An 18,489-nucleotide genomic window follows, 5' to 3' on the forward strand; every position below is an offset into this window, starting at 1 on the left:
GCACACACATATACACGCGCACACACACACACACACACACACACACACATACATGCACACACACATACACACACATATACACGCACACACACATATACACGCGCACACACACACACACTCTGCCTTCAGCAAGGACAAAGCTGCTGATCTCACTGTTTACAATGACGCAGCTCGCTGAAGCCAAAAACAACCCTGTTTAATGGCTTTTTGTTTAATGGTGAATTCAGGAGTATTTCTGTGGTCGTCCTGAATCTTGTAGACCTGCTTTCTCCTCGCTCCATGTTTGGTAAATTCTCCTCTGCTAAATGTGTTGGCTGGCTGGTGGTTAGACCTGTGATCTGAAACCCAATAACAAGGATCAAATGCCAGTGTGAATTTACAATTTTGGATGTAAATTTTCACCGTAGGTGATATGATCTTAAAACATAACACAGCATGTCAGGTAGTTGTTATTAAAAATTGTTATTAAAGTAATGTTAACTGTATTTATATGAATAAGGCTAAATTGTATTAAGCACATCATTTTACAGTTTACAAGTCAAATAAAAGAAAAAATTTCCTTGACAAATAAAATATTTACTACCAACTAATTAATACTAATTATGTATTTTAAATTTGTTTATGAAAGTGTAAAATTATATATAAAAATATATTTTATATATGTTATATTATTATATAAAATAAAATATAATTATTTAAAATAATATTATATGTAAAACTTTATTGCAGTAACTATTACTGTACATGTTTCTGTATTACATTTGTGAATTCTTCAGGAAATGTGCTGAATTGTTATTAAAATAATGTGCAAAAACATCTTATTTATTTATTATTATTTTTTATTTCTTTAGGTTTTGAGTGAAATGTACGGAGCCCCGCACATGACATGCAAGAATTTTTTTTATAAATCGTGGGCACGATTTATTAATTCGTTCCCTCATTTTAAGTTAATTGTGTGCTCGATATAATAATCCATGCCCTCATTCTAGGTAAATTGTGCGTGCAAAATAATAATTAGTTGTACTTCCTGTCCGCGTACGCATTCTCATAAACATGTTGCTGCTATATGATGTCATGTTATGTTATGAACAGAGACACTTTAATTGGATTTTATTATGAATTTGGAATGAGTTATAGAGACATTCTCAAAAGCCTTGCAGTGTTGCATGGAATCATATTAAGTCAGAGGCATCTACATCGCATACTAAGAATTGGAAGACTCTACCGGTATACCGGCGATGGCGCACGATTTACCTAGAATGAGGGCACAAATTATTATATCGAGCGCATGATTTACTTAAAACGAAGGAATGAATTAGCCTATTAAATCGTGCGCACAATCTAGTAAATCGAGAGAACGAATTAATAAATTGTGCCCACGATTTTTTAATTTTTTTGCATGTCATGTGCGGGGCTCCGTAGAAATGTGACCTGGACATGTTTTTGAGATAAACTGACCTTGTCAAGTACAGTGTGTTTTTAACTTTTCGTGCCCTATCCAAGGTGATCTGCTATGCTGTACATTTTGATATGATACAAGTGGATGGCCAGACACATACATTAGGTGGGCGTTATCTAAATAATATGCTTTCTACATCACTGCTTATAATTTGAAGACAGGCTTCAGGCTTTCTCTCTCAGAGCTGTCTGCTGTCCTCTAGAGCCATCTGGCCTGGGTCTGTTTCACCACAATGTGATACTGGCCATAATTGGCCATGAGAGGATGAAACGCATGCCGGGTCTCGGATGACATAAAGCAGACCAGCGTTACTCTGGTCTTTCCAGGTCTTTCTGTGTTTGCGATCCATGCCCAGGCCCCTTAAGGCTCTCTGCTTCGCATCCTCTCTCGTTTTCTCAGCGTATACGATGCATTATGCAATATGTGAAATGCAGGAGTCTGCTTTGGGGGGTCCTCTGTGACGTCCTTCCCCTGTTGTGAGCGTTAACCCAGGGTCAGAGGGTTGCTTTGGGATGTTTCTGTTCGCAGGTTCTCACAGCTCGGAATTCTTTAGCTGAATACCATCTTCGGAATTCTTTCCGTAGAATTCTCCTGGGATGGAAGGCAGGCACGGACCCTCCATTAGCGTAATGTAAACACAGAGTGCCACTGAAATGCACAACGTCCCGTCTGTTTACATATTTTCCATCCCTGCTGTAGGTGGCCATTAAAACCGTGAGAGAAAGGCTGTTGCTGATGCCAGGTTATGTGCGTGTTCCTCACCTACATCGTAATATTCACCGTATCCTGGGTCTGATACTCTGGAGACCCGGCCAGCTTTCCACCCTAGTTGTCGATGATTTTTTATTTATCAAGGGTAGTTGTTTCAGCCATGTCTGGACATTAACCAAACACATTTAAATCATACTGTAATTGACTCTGAGGTGCTGGAGACAGGAATGAAACAACATGTCCTTTTTAGGTGCTCCGTGTGCTGTGTTTTCGACAGAGATCTTCAGATCTGCAAGCCGAACAGCTGCCCTTTCACAGTTTATGAACCAAAACACAGAGTTATTGAATAATCCCATATGCTGAGGGGTTGCAAGTGAATTTGTGTTGTCGATGACCTATCCAAGCCCTTAAGCCCCATAAAAAAAAGAGCGCTCAACTATTTAAAAGGGCATATACTTTATTTAAATTATTTATTTTTAATTAAATAATTAAAATAATTAAAGTATATAATTTGTATAAATCTAGTTTTTATGTATTATAAAATTATATATTTTAATTATTTCAACATGAATTATACATAAATAAATAAATATATACTATATATAATTTTTTTTAAATATATTATGTGATTCATTTTTTATTATATATTTCATTAAATTATAATGATACAATCATTATAAATTATAATGGAATTATTAATAACAGTAATTTTATATACATAAAATTGAATGACCTGCCCAGCTCAATCCGAGCAGCTGAGTCCTTAGCCATCTTCAAGAATCGGCTAAAAACACATCTCTTCCATCTGTATTTGACCCTCTAACTCTAGCACTCTCTATTCTAATTCTATTCTTTTAAAAAAACGTGCCCCTTTAGACTTGCCCTCTATTCATTTACTAACTGCTTGTTTTCTTGAAAAAAAAACTAGTTTCTCTAATCTTTTTTGTATTCTATCTATTTGTTTTCTTTTTATTTATTATACAATTATCAAAAGCAAAAAAGGCCTCTAACACTAGCTTGCTCTATTCTTTTTCTACACATCTCTTCCATCTGTATTCGACCCTCTAACTCTAGCACTCTCTGTTCTAATTCTATTTGTAAAAAAAAAAAAACACTTGCCCCTTTTAGACTTGCACTCTATTCATTTGCTGCTTGTTTTCTAAAAAAAAAAAAACTAACACTTGCTTTCAAATCTTTTTGTATTCTTTCTGTTTTCTTTTCATTTATTATACAATTAATAAAAGCAAAACGACCTCTAACACTAGCTTGCTCTATTTTTTTATTCTATCTGTTTTCTTTTTATTTATTATATTATAAAAAAATATTGCTACGTGTACTGCGTTAAGCTAAATAAAACTTGTTATAACACTTGTATATCATTGCTCTTTTGTTGATTTTGATTGCTTCCATTGTCCTCATTTGTAAGTCGCTTTGGATAAAAGCATCTGCTAAATGACTAAATGCAAATGTTATTTAAATGTAAATGTAAAATGTTAGCCAAATGGTTGTGCACCACAAACATTCAGAAATTTCATTGGTCATGTTTAAGCTTCTCTTTGACCCTAATCTACAACTGCCTTTAAGGCTTCTTTGTCTTTTTTGCATGCCCATCCTTCAGAAACAGCCACTTTGTAAAGTTGCATCACATTGGCAGAATCATGCAAAAGTAGGTACTGCAATTATGTTGAAACTGCAGAGCAGTAGGTGCTACACACAGCCAGAAACAGTACAGGTTTGACAGACTTTACCTTATTTTACTTTTACCATTAGTTGTTGTTACTCCTCTTGAAGGGATAGTTCACCCAAGAATTTAAATTTCAGCATTATTTATTCATACTAATGTCATTCTGAACATTCTGTGCTTCTGCCAAAAAGAAAGAAAGCCATACAGGTTTAGAATGACATGAGGCTGAATATGTAAAGACAATGAGTTTTCATTTTTGGGTGAACTCTCCCTTTAAGTTTCTGAATACTCAGTGGGTGTCTTTAATGTGATAGTGTGGCCATGTTCAAATACATTCATCTGCCTGGCTTTAGAAACTTGCATATGTAATGAACAGTTTTTGAACCTTATAATATGTGTATAGTAGTTCACTGTGCTGTTGATAGGAACATGCACTTCTTATAGCCACCAATAGGGGGCAGCAGACAATATGGAGTGTGTACATACACCTTGGGCTTCAAACGTCTCCTCTTTTTTGTGGTTTCCTTTTGTTTCTTTAGCCCTGCACTGTTTTTGAGGACAGATCTGATCTACATCGTCGCTGTTCTGTAAGCATTTGAACTAAGATCAGTGACTAAATGTCTAAGCACTCTGAACATAGAACAGGCAATTTTTCCCATCATTAGTCAGACAAGCACATGGTACATTTGACAGAATGCCTTTTTTAACTGTGCGGTTTTAGGAATTTTCATTGGGATATAAATCTGTGGCCCACAGAAATGCACATGAAAGCTTTTAAAAATGCCTTTTATACCTGTTGCATACGAATTATGGTCAAAGGAGTGATTTAGGACAAATAGCGGCTGATCATCTGTATTCCAGGGCCAAAAAAAAGGAACAAACAGAGTTGCTCGCAGTGAAACGTTAAACTATAATTTAACCCACATGCAGCCGAAATGAAACAGAAGGACACAGGGAGCCTTGTTCTAAATGCAGAGTAACTGCAGCAAAACAAAAGGGTGAGTATTTCGGGATCTCAGAGGAGAGGCTGGAATACCACATAGGGAGGGAAAGAACCAGACTCGCTGAATCAACGTGGACACACCCTCAACTCCACTGACGTGATTCCCCATCTCTCTCTGGCCTACGTCTGCTCACTGTGGGTACAGCATTTCACAAACACTTTTGCTGCTTTCCCTTCAAAGTCAGAAGTGGGAAATCCCTGCCTTCTGACCGTAAAGGTGACGTATAACCTGCTGGAAAACAGTAGATGGATTTTAGGTGGACAGTAACCATCTTAAATCAGCGACAAACCAGCTACCAGCTGGTCGTACCAGGTTATTTAGGTCAAAATGGTGGTCAAAGGTGGTCAAAAAAGTTTTTGGAACATATTAAAAATATCAAACATTTCATGTTTGATGCAGGGAAGTTGTAAAGTTTTATAATATACCATATGTCTAATACTAAAATTAAATGATAGCCATTTTTTTTGACATGGCTTATTTTATTATTATTTACAATATTATATTTTATTTTTTATTTTATATATATTTTAATTGATTTTCAGAACGTTTGACTGATTCTGTTTTTTTTTTTTACGTTTTTTAACTAGTCAACTTGAAAATGTAACTACAACATGATTCAACTAACTTTTTCTTTATTAACCCTCTAGTTAAAGAAAATTCTATTCCAAGTGCAGCACACATGAAGTTGTCAACATGATGTAAATGTTAAACAAATGACTTGTTACATATCTTTGCAGAAAAGATGCATGAACTACAACTACATATTGTACAAACTTGTCTTATGTATATTATGTGTTCAGAAATAATATGAGGAAAATGCTTTTAAAAAATCTCAAAAGTCAAGATAATTCAAATTCAAAATGACTGAAGGTATAACACCTGTAGACTATTATTAACTATAAATGTTCTGTAAAAACAGCAGCTTTCAGCCTGTCACCATGATGCAAACATGAAATATCAGGTTTTTTATTCGATTGCACTGCTTTTCCATTGTTTTTTCTGCGTAAACATGGATGCGTTTGACTGCTGCGCTCACGTGAGAAAAAGTCAGAATTATGATAAAAGTATGAAGTGTGAGATAAAAAGTTTTAATTACCTTTTTTATTTTTCAATTCCTTGGTGGAAACAGGCTTCCAAACGTTTCAGTTTTTCGCTGTTTTAATTTAGTTTGTGTTTTAGTTTTTGTGAATAACACTGCTGAATAAGAATAAGAGATGTTTGAATGTCAAGCAGATCATCTTAAGTCTCAAGTCTCAATTTATTACAACTACAGTTGACCAATGTGCTGTACAATGTTGTAAAAGACTTATAAAAACATGCATACAAACCAAGCAAACATCAGACAACAAACAACATCACAAGTCATAGGCTATAGTGAAGAGATACGTTTTTAACTCTGATTTAAAAAATATGTAATGTCGGTGCAGTTCTAATATGGAACGGTAACGTGTTCCAAAGTTTAGGTGCGGCTATGGCAAAAGCTCGATCACCCCTAGATTTAAATTTTGACTTTGGAACAGTTAACAAACTCTGGTTGGCAGGCCTAAGAGTTCTTTCCGGATAATATTCACACAACAGGTTGGAGAGGTAAGGGGGAGCGAGGCCATTTAAACACAAGCAAAAACACTTTAAAATCAATTCTAAAGTGTACTGGGAGCCAATGTAAAGACATTCACACAGGAGTAATATGTTCGTATTTACCGATTAAAAGACGTGCAGCCACATTTTGGACCATTTGTAATCTAGATATTGAAGAACTGTTTATTCCCAGATACAGGGAATTACAATAATCAATTCTAGAAGAAATAAAAGCATGAATTACAGTTTCAAAGTGCTTAAAAGAAAGGAAGGTCTTCACTTTAGCCAACGTCCTTAATTGGTAAAAACTTGATTTGACAACTACATTGATTTGACAACCACATTATATACATTTATTTATAAATCAAATTTAAGTGCACTATCAAGAAGATAAGAAGATAAAACACCAGAATTTACATGAGAAATGTTTGGGACTTCAGAAGAGCCAAACACAATGATCTCTGTTTTACTCTCATTTAGATTAAAAAAATTCAAAGACATCCAAGCAGAGGGAGGGAGAGGGAGTCTACAACATTTTTATGCTTCAGGGGCGAAGAAAGTTGAGTATCGTCTGCATAGCAGTGATAGTACAAGCCATGCTTTTCAAAAATAGAGGCTAAAGGAAGCATCTATAAAGAAAACAATAAAGGGGCCAAAATAGAGCCTTGGGGGACCCCACAAGTCAGGGGGACCACCCCAGAAAAATATCGTCCAATATTGATTGAGATATGACTGAAACCAACTTAATGCAATTCCTGTCATGCCCACAACTTGTTCTAGCCGAGCAAGCAATATTTGCAAGAAGCCAGCCATCATGCTCCAAAACAAAACTACCAGAATAAGCTGTATTTTTTTTAGGATGTTTGCAGGTTTTTGATTGTCAAAAGAAAAAACAAGTCGTCTAGAGACTAAATTGCTGAGTGTAAACGATGCTGTGTAATGCTAACATTAGTTCTGCAGATTTACATTTTTCAGAAGATTTACAAGAATTTATTTTATTTGCCTAAACCTAAAAGTGATAAAAGTGAGTATTAAAAGTGTTTAATACTAACTGTGTGCATCTCTCTAAGTGCCACCATCTCTGCATGCGTCAGCATCTGAATTGTGGGTTTCCACGTTTCAAAATTGAAAGTGCATCTTTTGCTCTCTTCCCAGTTGGAAATTCAGCCGTTCCCAGTTGGACGCAACATAGCATTATTGCAGTATATAAAGTGAACTCACAATCTCTTATGATGATATAGAATCAGTGTAGCAGATGACATTCTCTTTGGAAATGTTGACCAGCCTGTGTAGATCTAGGTTTAGGATAGAAATATTAATTATAATGATAATAGTGCATTCATGGTTTCACATAAGTACCGTCTGGGTTTATTTTAACTTCATGTCATTTTAAAGGAGGCTCTGTTCACTCAATTTGTGCCTTCATGCTAGGAAACTCCCTGTGCTTTTTTTCCTCCTGCAGTATTTACTTAAGTGGGCTATAATTTCCGTTCTGTGAATCGGTTCAGGCAAGTGGCATGATCATATGATGAGCCGGGTCAGTCTGGACCAAATCAAGTCAGTCACACATGAGTTTCTCTTTCTCTTTGATGAATTTGAGCATCTGTCGGTCCACAGATCTCATCCTGTAATCCTGTCAGGCGGCCCTTGTTAGTCCTGCTCACTAAAACACGTCTCACTGTTCTGTGACTGTGGCTCATACTTAGAGCTGGGAATTTCTCAAGACCTCAGACCTTAAGTGTTCAAACTTTGTCACATAGCATCAATAAAGAATTTACTTCATTATAATTCACAAGTTGGAATTAGAATTGGCCACATTGACAGGAAGTTGAATTTATTGAATTACAATTCTGTTAACTGGAACAAAATGAAGTGTTCTTCCAATCTGGGAGTGCATTTCCCAAAAGCAACTATTGTCGCAAGTTCCGTCATTACCAATTGAATTCAATGGAACTTACGACCATAGGTAGCTAACAATCCTTTTGGGAAACGTACCCCTGGTCCATTACATTTGTTAAATATAAAGAAGTATGTGAAAATCAAGTACACATTTCTATATGATACATTTAAACAGATCTATGTTTGATTAAAACCTCAACCTTATTTATTGATTTATTTATTTACATGCACATTTCCAAATAAGAACATTTAAAGACAGCATTTAAAGTTTGTTTTTAACTGCCTTCTTTTGCTAGGTAAATGACACATATTGCAATTATATGATTTATTTCCTTTTAGTAATTTTTCCTGCATTTCACTTCTGCATCTTGTTTGTTACCTGAATGCAAATTGAAATATTCAAAAATGTAATAATAATAATTATAAAATTTGTATTATAATAATCATGATTTTTTTTTCATTCTACATCATTAAAAATCCAATTAGTTGATTATTTATTTATTTAGCAGCATATAATAATAATAATAATAATAATAATAATAATAACAATACTTATTATTGTTGTTGTTGACTGATTGAGCATTTATTTATTTACTTACTTACTTGCTTACTTATTTAATCACTTACCCAAAGTTAAACACTGCTTAGTTTCAGGAGGAGTTCAGAGTTGAAGAGTGGATTGCAAGAGCTACCCAGACAATTATTGTGAAACAACATGATGAAACTGACCTCACCCGACGCACTCTGTACAGGATCATTGTCCACTAAACTCCAGCTCCATACGCTATGACTGCTGGAGATGAAAAAGATCAGTTCTTGTTAACATTTTAAGAAGCAGTCTAAACCACATAAGCCTGAAGGAAGTCTTGCTGAGCATGTAAGACCAGAGCACTGACTTTACTTTGGCAATAGTAGCCTGATGATTAAGAATCTTTGCCGCTGATGTACAAAAATTTCAGCTTTTGTCCAAGATTGTGGTGACTCAAGGTTTGGTGGGTTGCTCAATGCAAAATATTGCTCACCATCAGTACAATGGTGCAGTACTCTTAACCCAACATCCTGGGAAACGGTCTCTACCGTCAACACTGTAGTTGTACTGTAAACCAAAGTCATCATAGTTTTTCTTTTTTTTGTGCAAGTTTTACCATTGTTTTTTTATATATATATACAGTATATATATATATATATATATATAGCCGTCAACACTGTAGTTGTACTGTAAACCAAACTCATCATAGTTTTTCTTTTTTTTGTGTGCAAGTTTTACCATTGTTTTTTTATATATATATATACAGTATATATATATATATATATATATATATATATATATATATATATATATATATATATATATATATATCTCTTAACCCAACATCCTGGGAAACGGTCTCTACCGTCAACACTGTAGTTGTACTGTAAACCAAAGTCATCATAGTTTTTCTTTTTTTTGTGCAAGTTTTACCATTGTTTTTTTATATATATATACAGTATATATATATATATATATATATATATATATATACATTATTTTCTTTTCAGATTATTTACTTTTATTTTACTTAATTTTACTTTAGCAAGTGATTGCTTTGTGGCAATATTTATTTTCTTTTGTTTTGTTTTGCTTCAGTTATGTTAGTTTTTATTTTGTTTTAATGTTTTATTTTTTAATGTTTTATTTGATTTTTTTAGTCTCATGTTAGTTTTTTTTTTCATTTAAGTTTTTGTTAAAGGGGTCATATAACGTTGCTAAAAAAAGAACATTATTTTGTGTATTTGATGTAATGAAATGTGTTTATGCAGTTTAAGGTTTAAAAAAACCATTATTTCCCACATACTGTACATTATTGTTTCAATTTTACTTTAGCAAGTGATTGCTTTGTGGCAATATTTATATTTTCTTTTGTTTTGTTTTGCTTCAGTTATGTTTGTTTTAATGTTTTATTTTTTTTATGTTTTATTTGATTTTTTTAGTCTCATGTTAGTTTTTTTTTCATTTAAGTTTTTGTTAAAGGGGTCATATAACGTTGCTAAAAAAAGAACATTATTTTGTGTATTTGGTGTAATGAATTGTGTTTATACGGTTTAAGGTTTAAAAAAAACATTATTTCCCACATACTGTACATTATTGTTTCTCCTCTATGCCCCGCCTTTCTGAAATGCGTCGATTTTCAAAGCTCATCATTCTGAAAAGCGAGGTGTGCTCTGATTGGTCAGCTATCCAGTGCATTGTGATTGGCTGAATACCTCAAGCGTGTGACGGAAATTTTACGCCCCTTATCATACTGTGATGCTGTGTCCCGGCGCGACGAGACACAACCAATAAAACCCATTACAAACGAGGCATTTGTTGCATCCAGTGGGGACATAATTACTGATTATAATGACTTATACTGTCTTTTTACGCATTGCGTTGCATCACGCCGTGTAAACATAAAACCATGTCTGCATTTGTGATGGGAGAAACGACAAACAACAAGCGCTACTCTACACTGCTCAAAACTCGCGTTTGAATCGTCAGTGGCAAATTCTTTAAATATGAAAACATACTTACAGGCTGTAAGTCAGCATTATTTGTCAGCATCATAGACTATAAGAACAGGTCAGCATGCGCGCCGAAGGGGAAACAGGGGAACTGCATTCACCGGAACACCCGCATTGTAAGTTACTCTCCCAGGAAACAGTCCTTGTCCTCCGTAAAATGCGTTGCACACATCTGAATATTTGGTTTGAACTGTTCTGGAACAGTGTTGTAAATAAAACTTAACCACTGATTTCTAGTTGTGTCCTCTTTTGGAAGGCCAAACAAGACACAACCAATAAAACCCATTACAAACGAGGCATTTGTTGCATCCAGTGGGGACATAATTACAGATTATAATGACTCATACTGTCTTTTTAAGCGTTGCGTTGCATATCGCGCCACGTAAACATAAAACCATGTCTGCATTTGTGATGGGAGAAACGACAAACAACAAGCGCTACTCTACACTGCTCAAAACTCGCGTTTGAATCGTCAGTGGCAAATTCTTTAAATATGAAAACATACTTACAGGCTGTAAGTCAGCATTATTTGTCAGCATCATAGACTATAAGAACAGGTCAGCATGTGCGCCGAAGGGGAAACAGGGGAACTGCATTCACCGGAACACCCGCATTGTAAGTTAATCTCCCAGGAAACAGTCCTTGTCCTCCGTAAAATGCGTTGCACACATCTGAATATTTGGTTTGAACTGTTCTGGAACAGTGTTGTAAATAAAACTTAACCACTGACAGTGACGTGGCCGGGGGGGGGGGGGGCGTGTTTAAACGAGGCGTTTTAGGAAGGCGTGGACGAGTCTTAACTTTTATAAAGAATATCTCTTTGGGTTTGAGACTTAGGGATCTTATCTATTCACGAACTGCTTGTAACAGTCCAAAGAGAAAGGAAAACTTGAAATCGCATCATATGACCCCTTTAATGATAACGCAGCTGAATAAGAGCAGATCTAAAAAGTCAAGTCTGAAAGTCTTTTCGTGAAAAGGACAGAAATACTGGTGCCTTTGATGCAATGCAAAATTCACTCGAATGTACCTTCACATGATCGCAGGCTCAGATCTTTTCCTTTTCACGTCCACTTCTGGCCGATTCTGAAAAAAGTCAAGATGGAAGTAAACACCAAAAGATGGAAGTAAACACTAAAAGTCGTAGAAAGCTGTGGAGGAGAAGAGTTTACAAAATACTGAGTGGCGCTGAAGTGAGATGAGAGAGTGTGTCTAAACCTTTTACAAAATGTTTTAAGGTTTAGCATTTGGAGCAGTGGGGAAGAAAAAGTTTCCCAGCGGCTCTATTATCAAGCGTCTGATCTGCACACAGTTCTCAGCCGACCCCATCTTTACATTTGAATCCCAGCACAATCCCAGACGCGGCTGAAACTAGATGATGTTGTTGCTGAGGAGAGTTTATCCATGAAATCGTTGTACCTGTGGCTTGGATTGTGTGTTGTTAACTTCTTCTGAAATCTCTGCTTTCCCTCAGATGTGGTTGTAAAAACTGCTGTATGGGACTTCTTGGCAAAGGAGACAGATAACAGAGATAGGTGACCTAGATGATGACCTTTCTGCTCTGTGTTGTTCCGCCAGCGGTTGTACTGTATCGAATGGACTGACGTGTTTGTGTGACTGGCGAGAACCATAATGGGTTTGGTGGTGGTCATGCTAGATGGACATAACGAGGCTCTCAGAAGCACGCAGAAAGTTGAGGTTGCCAAGCGTTCTCGCTCGGTGTCGGCGGATCGGATGCGCTCTAGTTAGCGGTCGAGCCTCAGCTCTGGGAGGCCGTTTTGGGGGCTGCAGTAGTGCAAACTCTACAGCTGGGGTATAATTTCCCTCCAGCTTTATTACTCTTGGAAGACATAAATTTTTTTTCTCAGGATTTGAGACAGACATGTAGGGTCTCTTGCGGAACACAGAGATTTGATGATTCACATTACATCATTGACCACTCAGACCTCAAAAGCCTGAGGTTTCGCCTTTCAGCGGAGGCTGTTTTGAATCTCCTTTAGGTTTTGAACAATTCCCAGGATGCCGGTCACATCTTTTTTATGCATTATATCACAAAAAGCAGAATGTTTTTTTTTAATAAATGCTTTTAAATACACTGCCAGTCCATAGTTTGGAATGATTATGATTTTTAAACTTTTTTTGAAAGAAGTCTTACATAGTCACCAAGGCAACATTTATTTGATAAAAAAACAAACAAATAAATAAACAGTAATATTTTAAAGTAATATCACAATTTAAAATAACTGTTTTCTATTTGAATATATATTCCTGTATTTAAAACAACAACAAAAAAATTTAATTCAGCAGCCATTACTCTAATCAAATCACATTAATTTAATTTTAAATGGATACTTTTTAATATATGTATTTATCTTATATATGACGTGTATATGTGTGTATTTAAATAAAAATATTATTAATGTAAAATTATTAATTAAAATGTTTTAATTTGTTGTATAATATTTTATAATTAAATGAAATGTTATTTTATTTTTATGTGATATATATATATATATATATATTGCAATTGCAAGTTAAATTATATGTAATTTGATTTTTTAATATGATATATTTTAAATAAAAATTTGTATTATTGCAAGTTAAATTATATGTAATTTGATTTTTTAATATGATATATTTTAAATAAAAAATTTTATTATTTTGTTTTACATATTTACATAAATTACTTATATTAGTATAAATATATACTTATTGTATATATAATTATTTATATATATATAATTTAAACTTTTCCTTTTCAGTCACCTTTTTACGTTTTTTTGTAATTTTTGATTGATTCCCTGGATGCCACTGACATCTTTTATACACATTATATCTCCTGACTTCTTCAGCCTTGCCATCAAGTTCAGCGGTAGTTCGAAGAACCGCAGAGTTGCCTGATACTGGAAAAGTCAAGCGGGACATAGCGATCTCAATGCTGTCTTGCCGTCTCCTCATGGTGATTTCTTGTGTTCTTGTGCCATCTCAGACTTACATGGGTATTCTGAGGCTAGCCAGACTCGAGCTGGCCAATGACATCAGAGATTCCTGGGGGCCAGAGGCCTCATAAATAAGTGCCTTTTTCTCTGGCTCGGAATTGACGGGGGAATAAACTGTGCTGTGGATCCTGTGCTAAACTTCTGTATATGGTGCTTCTCGGCCACCAGGCAGATTCACAGTGACGCTGGAGCTATGCGCTCTTGTCTAAATATTTACCTAGGCTGTTTAGTGATGCACCTACACACTGGAGCCAGCCCATGTCTTCTCTTTCACTCTTTGATGCCGGTTGATCAGTGCATGACAGAATTACCTAACCAATAGTGTACACTTTGCATTTACATTTATGCATTTGGCAGATGATTGTATCCATATATCGGTTCATGCATTTCCTGGGAATTGAACCCATGACCTTGGCATTGGTAGGAACATGCTGTTTACTTTTGCTTGTTCATTGAGTTATGAGTAGTTTATTTGCGTTAATATAACATTACATGATTAGTAATATAGTGATATTTTAACACACTTTTTGCTCTTAAGATTATTTGAAGACTGCATCATTACATTAGTGAGTGATTTTTCATTGCATTTAAATGAGTTATAAATCTAGAAAACAAACACCCAGGTGTCCTACTGACATATAATGTGCCAGGAAAGCAGACTTCCTGAAGCCTTTTCAGTCATTTGTGCATGTCAGTGTATTAACTGCTTGCTTTCTTGTCTGTTTGTTTCACCACAGGCCCCCAGCAATGACCTCCCACTGAAACATATAGAGACAACAGTGAGTATTTCAAACCGTCTTTTACAACTCTATTGACATGTATATGCATGCTTTCTTAACATCGGTATGGCCAGTGCCACATTTTAAATACATGCATTTTATATATATGTGTGTGTGAGTATGTAATATTATATATATATATATATATATATATATATACACACACAAACACACACACACACACACATTGTATATGTATATGCATATATAAATAAATAAATTAAATAAATAAATACACACACACACACACACACACACACATATATATATATATATACACACACACATTTTATTTTAAAATTAATTTGTATTTATATTTGAGAATTGTTTAAATAAAATGTTATATTACATTTATTTTAGAATTTTAATTTTATAGTAAAATAGCAATACAAAACCAAAAAAGATTTACATTATATTAGTTTTAATTTAAAGACATTTGTATTTGTGATTTGTTTATTTTATAATTAAAAAAAATAACAAGAACAATACAAACAAAACGATTAATCGCGATTAATCGCATCCAAAATAAAAGTTTTTGTTTGCATAATATGTGTGTGTTCTGTGTATGTTTATTATGTATATATAAATACACCCACATACAGTATATATTTTGAAAATATTTACATGTATTTACATGTCTATATTTATATTCATATAATTTAGATTATAAATAAATACATTTAATATATAAAAATAACATATTTTTCTGAAATGTATACATGCATGTGTGTGTATTTATATATACATAATAAATATACACAGTACACATACATATATTATGTAAACAACAACTTTTATTTTGGATGCGATTAATCGCGATTAATCGTTTGACAGCACTAGATTTTTGTTGTTGTTTTTTTTTGGGAATTTATATTATAAATACATATATTTAATATATAAAATAGCATATTTTTCTGAAATATATACATGCATGTGTGTGTCTTTATAGATACACAATAAATATACACAGTACACACACGTATATTATGCAGAAAAAAAACTTTAATTTTAGATGCGATTAATCGCAATTTGACAGCACTAATACATATGTATAGAAATGTACACTTTAACTGTTCACTTTAAATGTTCATTTTAACACTTATAATAGTTTTAATTTAAAAAGATACATTTCATTTTTATGCATGTTGTATTTTTGTAATATTTTACTAAATATTTTATAATTATGTATTAATATATATATATATATATACATGTATGTATGTATGTATGTATGTATGTATGTATATATATATATATGTATATTATTAGTATTTATTTATCTAGTATTTATAGATAGAATTTTAAGAAATTAAATTGCTAGCTTTTCCTTTTCAGTCACCATCTTAACAGCGAACATTGACAAGCTTGTTGGGTCAGTGTGAACATGACGGTTATGTTTCCAACGTTCTAAGTACAACAGCCAAATCCTGAATGTTTGAAGTGCTGGCGTTTGTTGGGTCAGTGTGAACACAGTGTAAAGTCATTACTGACATTGCTGCAGAAATAACGGCTTGAAGATATAAATATTTAGGTCTTTAGCGAACACTGTTGCTATGCAGCTTCTGTAGTCTAAACTTCACCAGTCTAAACCTCACGGAGTGCTGAAGCTCAAATTATTGGTTGGATTAGCTAAACACAGCCTCACTGGGGCTAGAATGACCGCCCAGTGAATGTGCTTTAAAGGGACAGTACGCTTAAAAAGTAAATTCAGTCATTATTTACTCGCCCTCAAGTTGTTCCAAACCTGTATGAGTTTCTTCCTCTGCTGAACATAAAAGAAGCTATTTTGAAGAATGTTGATCATCAAACAGTTGACAGTAGCCATTGACTTCCATAGATTGGGAAAAAAAAAACACTGTGGAAGTCAATGACTGTTTGGTTACCTGCATTCTTCCAAATATCTTCTTCTGTGTTCAACAGAAGAAAGGTTTTCAACAACATGAGGGTGAATAAACGATGACAGAATGTTCATTTTTGGGTGAACTGTCACTTTAACTGATTAGCAGAGGAAGAGATGTCGTAGCTCAAGCATGTGTGTTCAGTCCCTCTCAGAAGCCCCTCCGTCCACCCCGTTCCTCACCCCCCTCATGCCTGGGTGAAGATCACTCACACCAGACGCAGCTGTGGATGACTAACTGCCTTGATCCAAATAAAATTCAGACTTTCGTTTGGAGCCATCCATATGAGCATGAGTATGTTCAGAGATTTAGGGACAGAGAAACAGACTCTTATAATCCCTCTGAAACATCATTTGATCTATTTATTGATACAATATTGAGCTGGAGTCGGACTCGTAACCCAAAGGTTGCGGGTTCGAGTCTCGTACCGGCAGGGATTGTAGGTGGGGGGAGTGAATGTACAGCGCTCTCTCCCACCTTCAATACCACGACTGAGGTGAGACCCTTGAGCAAGGCACCGAACCCCCAACTGCTCCCCGGGCGCCGCAGCATAAACATGGCTGCCCACTGCTCCGGGTGTGTGTTCATGGTGTGTGTGTGTTCACTGCTGTGTGTGTGCACTTTGGATGGGATAAATGCAGAGCACTAATTTCAAGTATGGGTCACCATACTTGGCCACATGTCACGTCACTTTTCACTTTTTTTGTTGCAAGTGACTGGTTGCAGATATTTTTCTCCCCTCAGCCAAGCCTTGGTTGTTGTTGTTAACTGAAACAAAAACAGTTAAATAAATCAGTTTTATTTTTGAATTTTATTTCAGCTAAGTGCCAAAGCATTTAGTTTTAGTATTACAATAACTGAAACTAAACAAAGTAAAACTTAAGTATAACTATGTATAAAAATAAATAAAAATGACAAAACACACAAAAGAGCTTAAAACAGAAATCGAAAATATAAAAGTGAAATCTAATTCAAAATAACAAAAACTATATAATACACCAGTGATACTAAAATTACACTGGGACAAGCAAAGCAACACTCTTAATAATTAGTATATTGTTAATTATTAATTATCAATATTATTATTTTTATTTGTAATATTTATAATTTATAATTCATTATTAATTTACTTAATTAATAATGAATTATAAATGATAAATATTACAAATAAAAATAATGATATTATATGTAATTTATTGTGAATTCATATAATTATTAAAATATTAAATATATAAAATGTACATTATTTAGAGTTGTAATGGTGTGTTAACAAAACAGGTGTGGTATATTATTTCACTTATTCTTGGTAGCTGAATGTAACACATTAGTCTACATTTTTTTTATTAAATGAAAAACGTAAGGGGTTTGGGATGCGTTAAAGTGTGAATGACTGCCGTTTGAATTCTGCGGTAATCGGTGAATTTTCTACATGCGTATGTTCTGTGTGGGACTGGCTGTGACTTTGTGATTTTCTACTATATATGCGAGTAGGAACTTTGTGTAATGTCCTCTTTAAATTGAGTTTGTCACGGTCAAAACGCATCATCCATGCAGCTTATTCAGTGTAATGATTCACTTACAGATCAGCATAAAATATTTGCCAGAATTCTGGATCTTACTTCGCTTGAGAAAGGAAGTATCATTTTCCAAACAGGATTTTGAACAGACAGTCATTTAAAAAAAAAAAAAAAAAAAAAGAGAGAGAGAGATTTTTTTTTTTTTAATTGTAGATTCAAGTAGTCAAATCTGTGACTATTGCATTACATTTTGCTATTTTGAATGACATGTGCATAGTATTTTAAGATGATTACACATCAAGTAAAGTTTGTAAAAATATTTTCCCTGGACATTTGCAATACAATTGCAAAAACGTGTGTTGTGTATAAACCCCTAATCCTCTCCATACACTGCTGATTGTTGTTGCCGTTTCGGACTGG

General features: G+C 34.4%; 1 protein-coding gene across 1 annotated transcript in view; it reads left to right on the forward strand.

Annotated features, from left to right (window-relative positions):
• Nucleotides 1–18,489, forward strand: part of LOC107596588 (tensin-1-like) — a 188,870-nt gene that overhangs the window by 94,593 nt on the left and 75,788 nt on the right. Inside the window, exon 5 of the mRNA XM_016287344.1 lies at nt 14,613–14,654. Coding sequence (XP_016142830.1) covers nt 14,613–14,654 — 42 coding nt within the window. The remainder of the gene's footprint in view (nt 1–14,612; nt 14,655–18,489) is intronic.

Source organism: Sinocyclocheilus grahami, unplaced genomic scaffold, assembly GCF_001515645.1.
Source record: "Sinocyclocheilus grahami isolate Dianchi unplaced genomic scaffold, SAMN03320097.WGS_v1.1 scaffold221.1, whole genome shotgun sequence".
Classification (NCBI taxonomy): domain Eukaryota; kingdom Metazoa; phylum Chordata; class Actinopteri; order Cypriniformes; family Cyprinidae; genus Sinocyclocheilus; species Sinocyclocheilus grahami.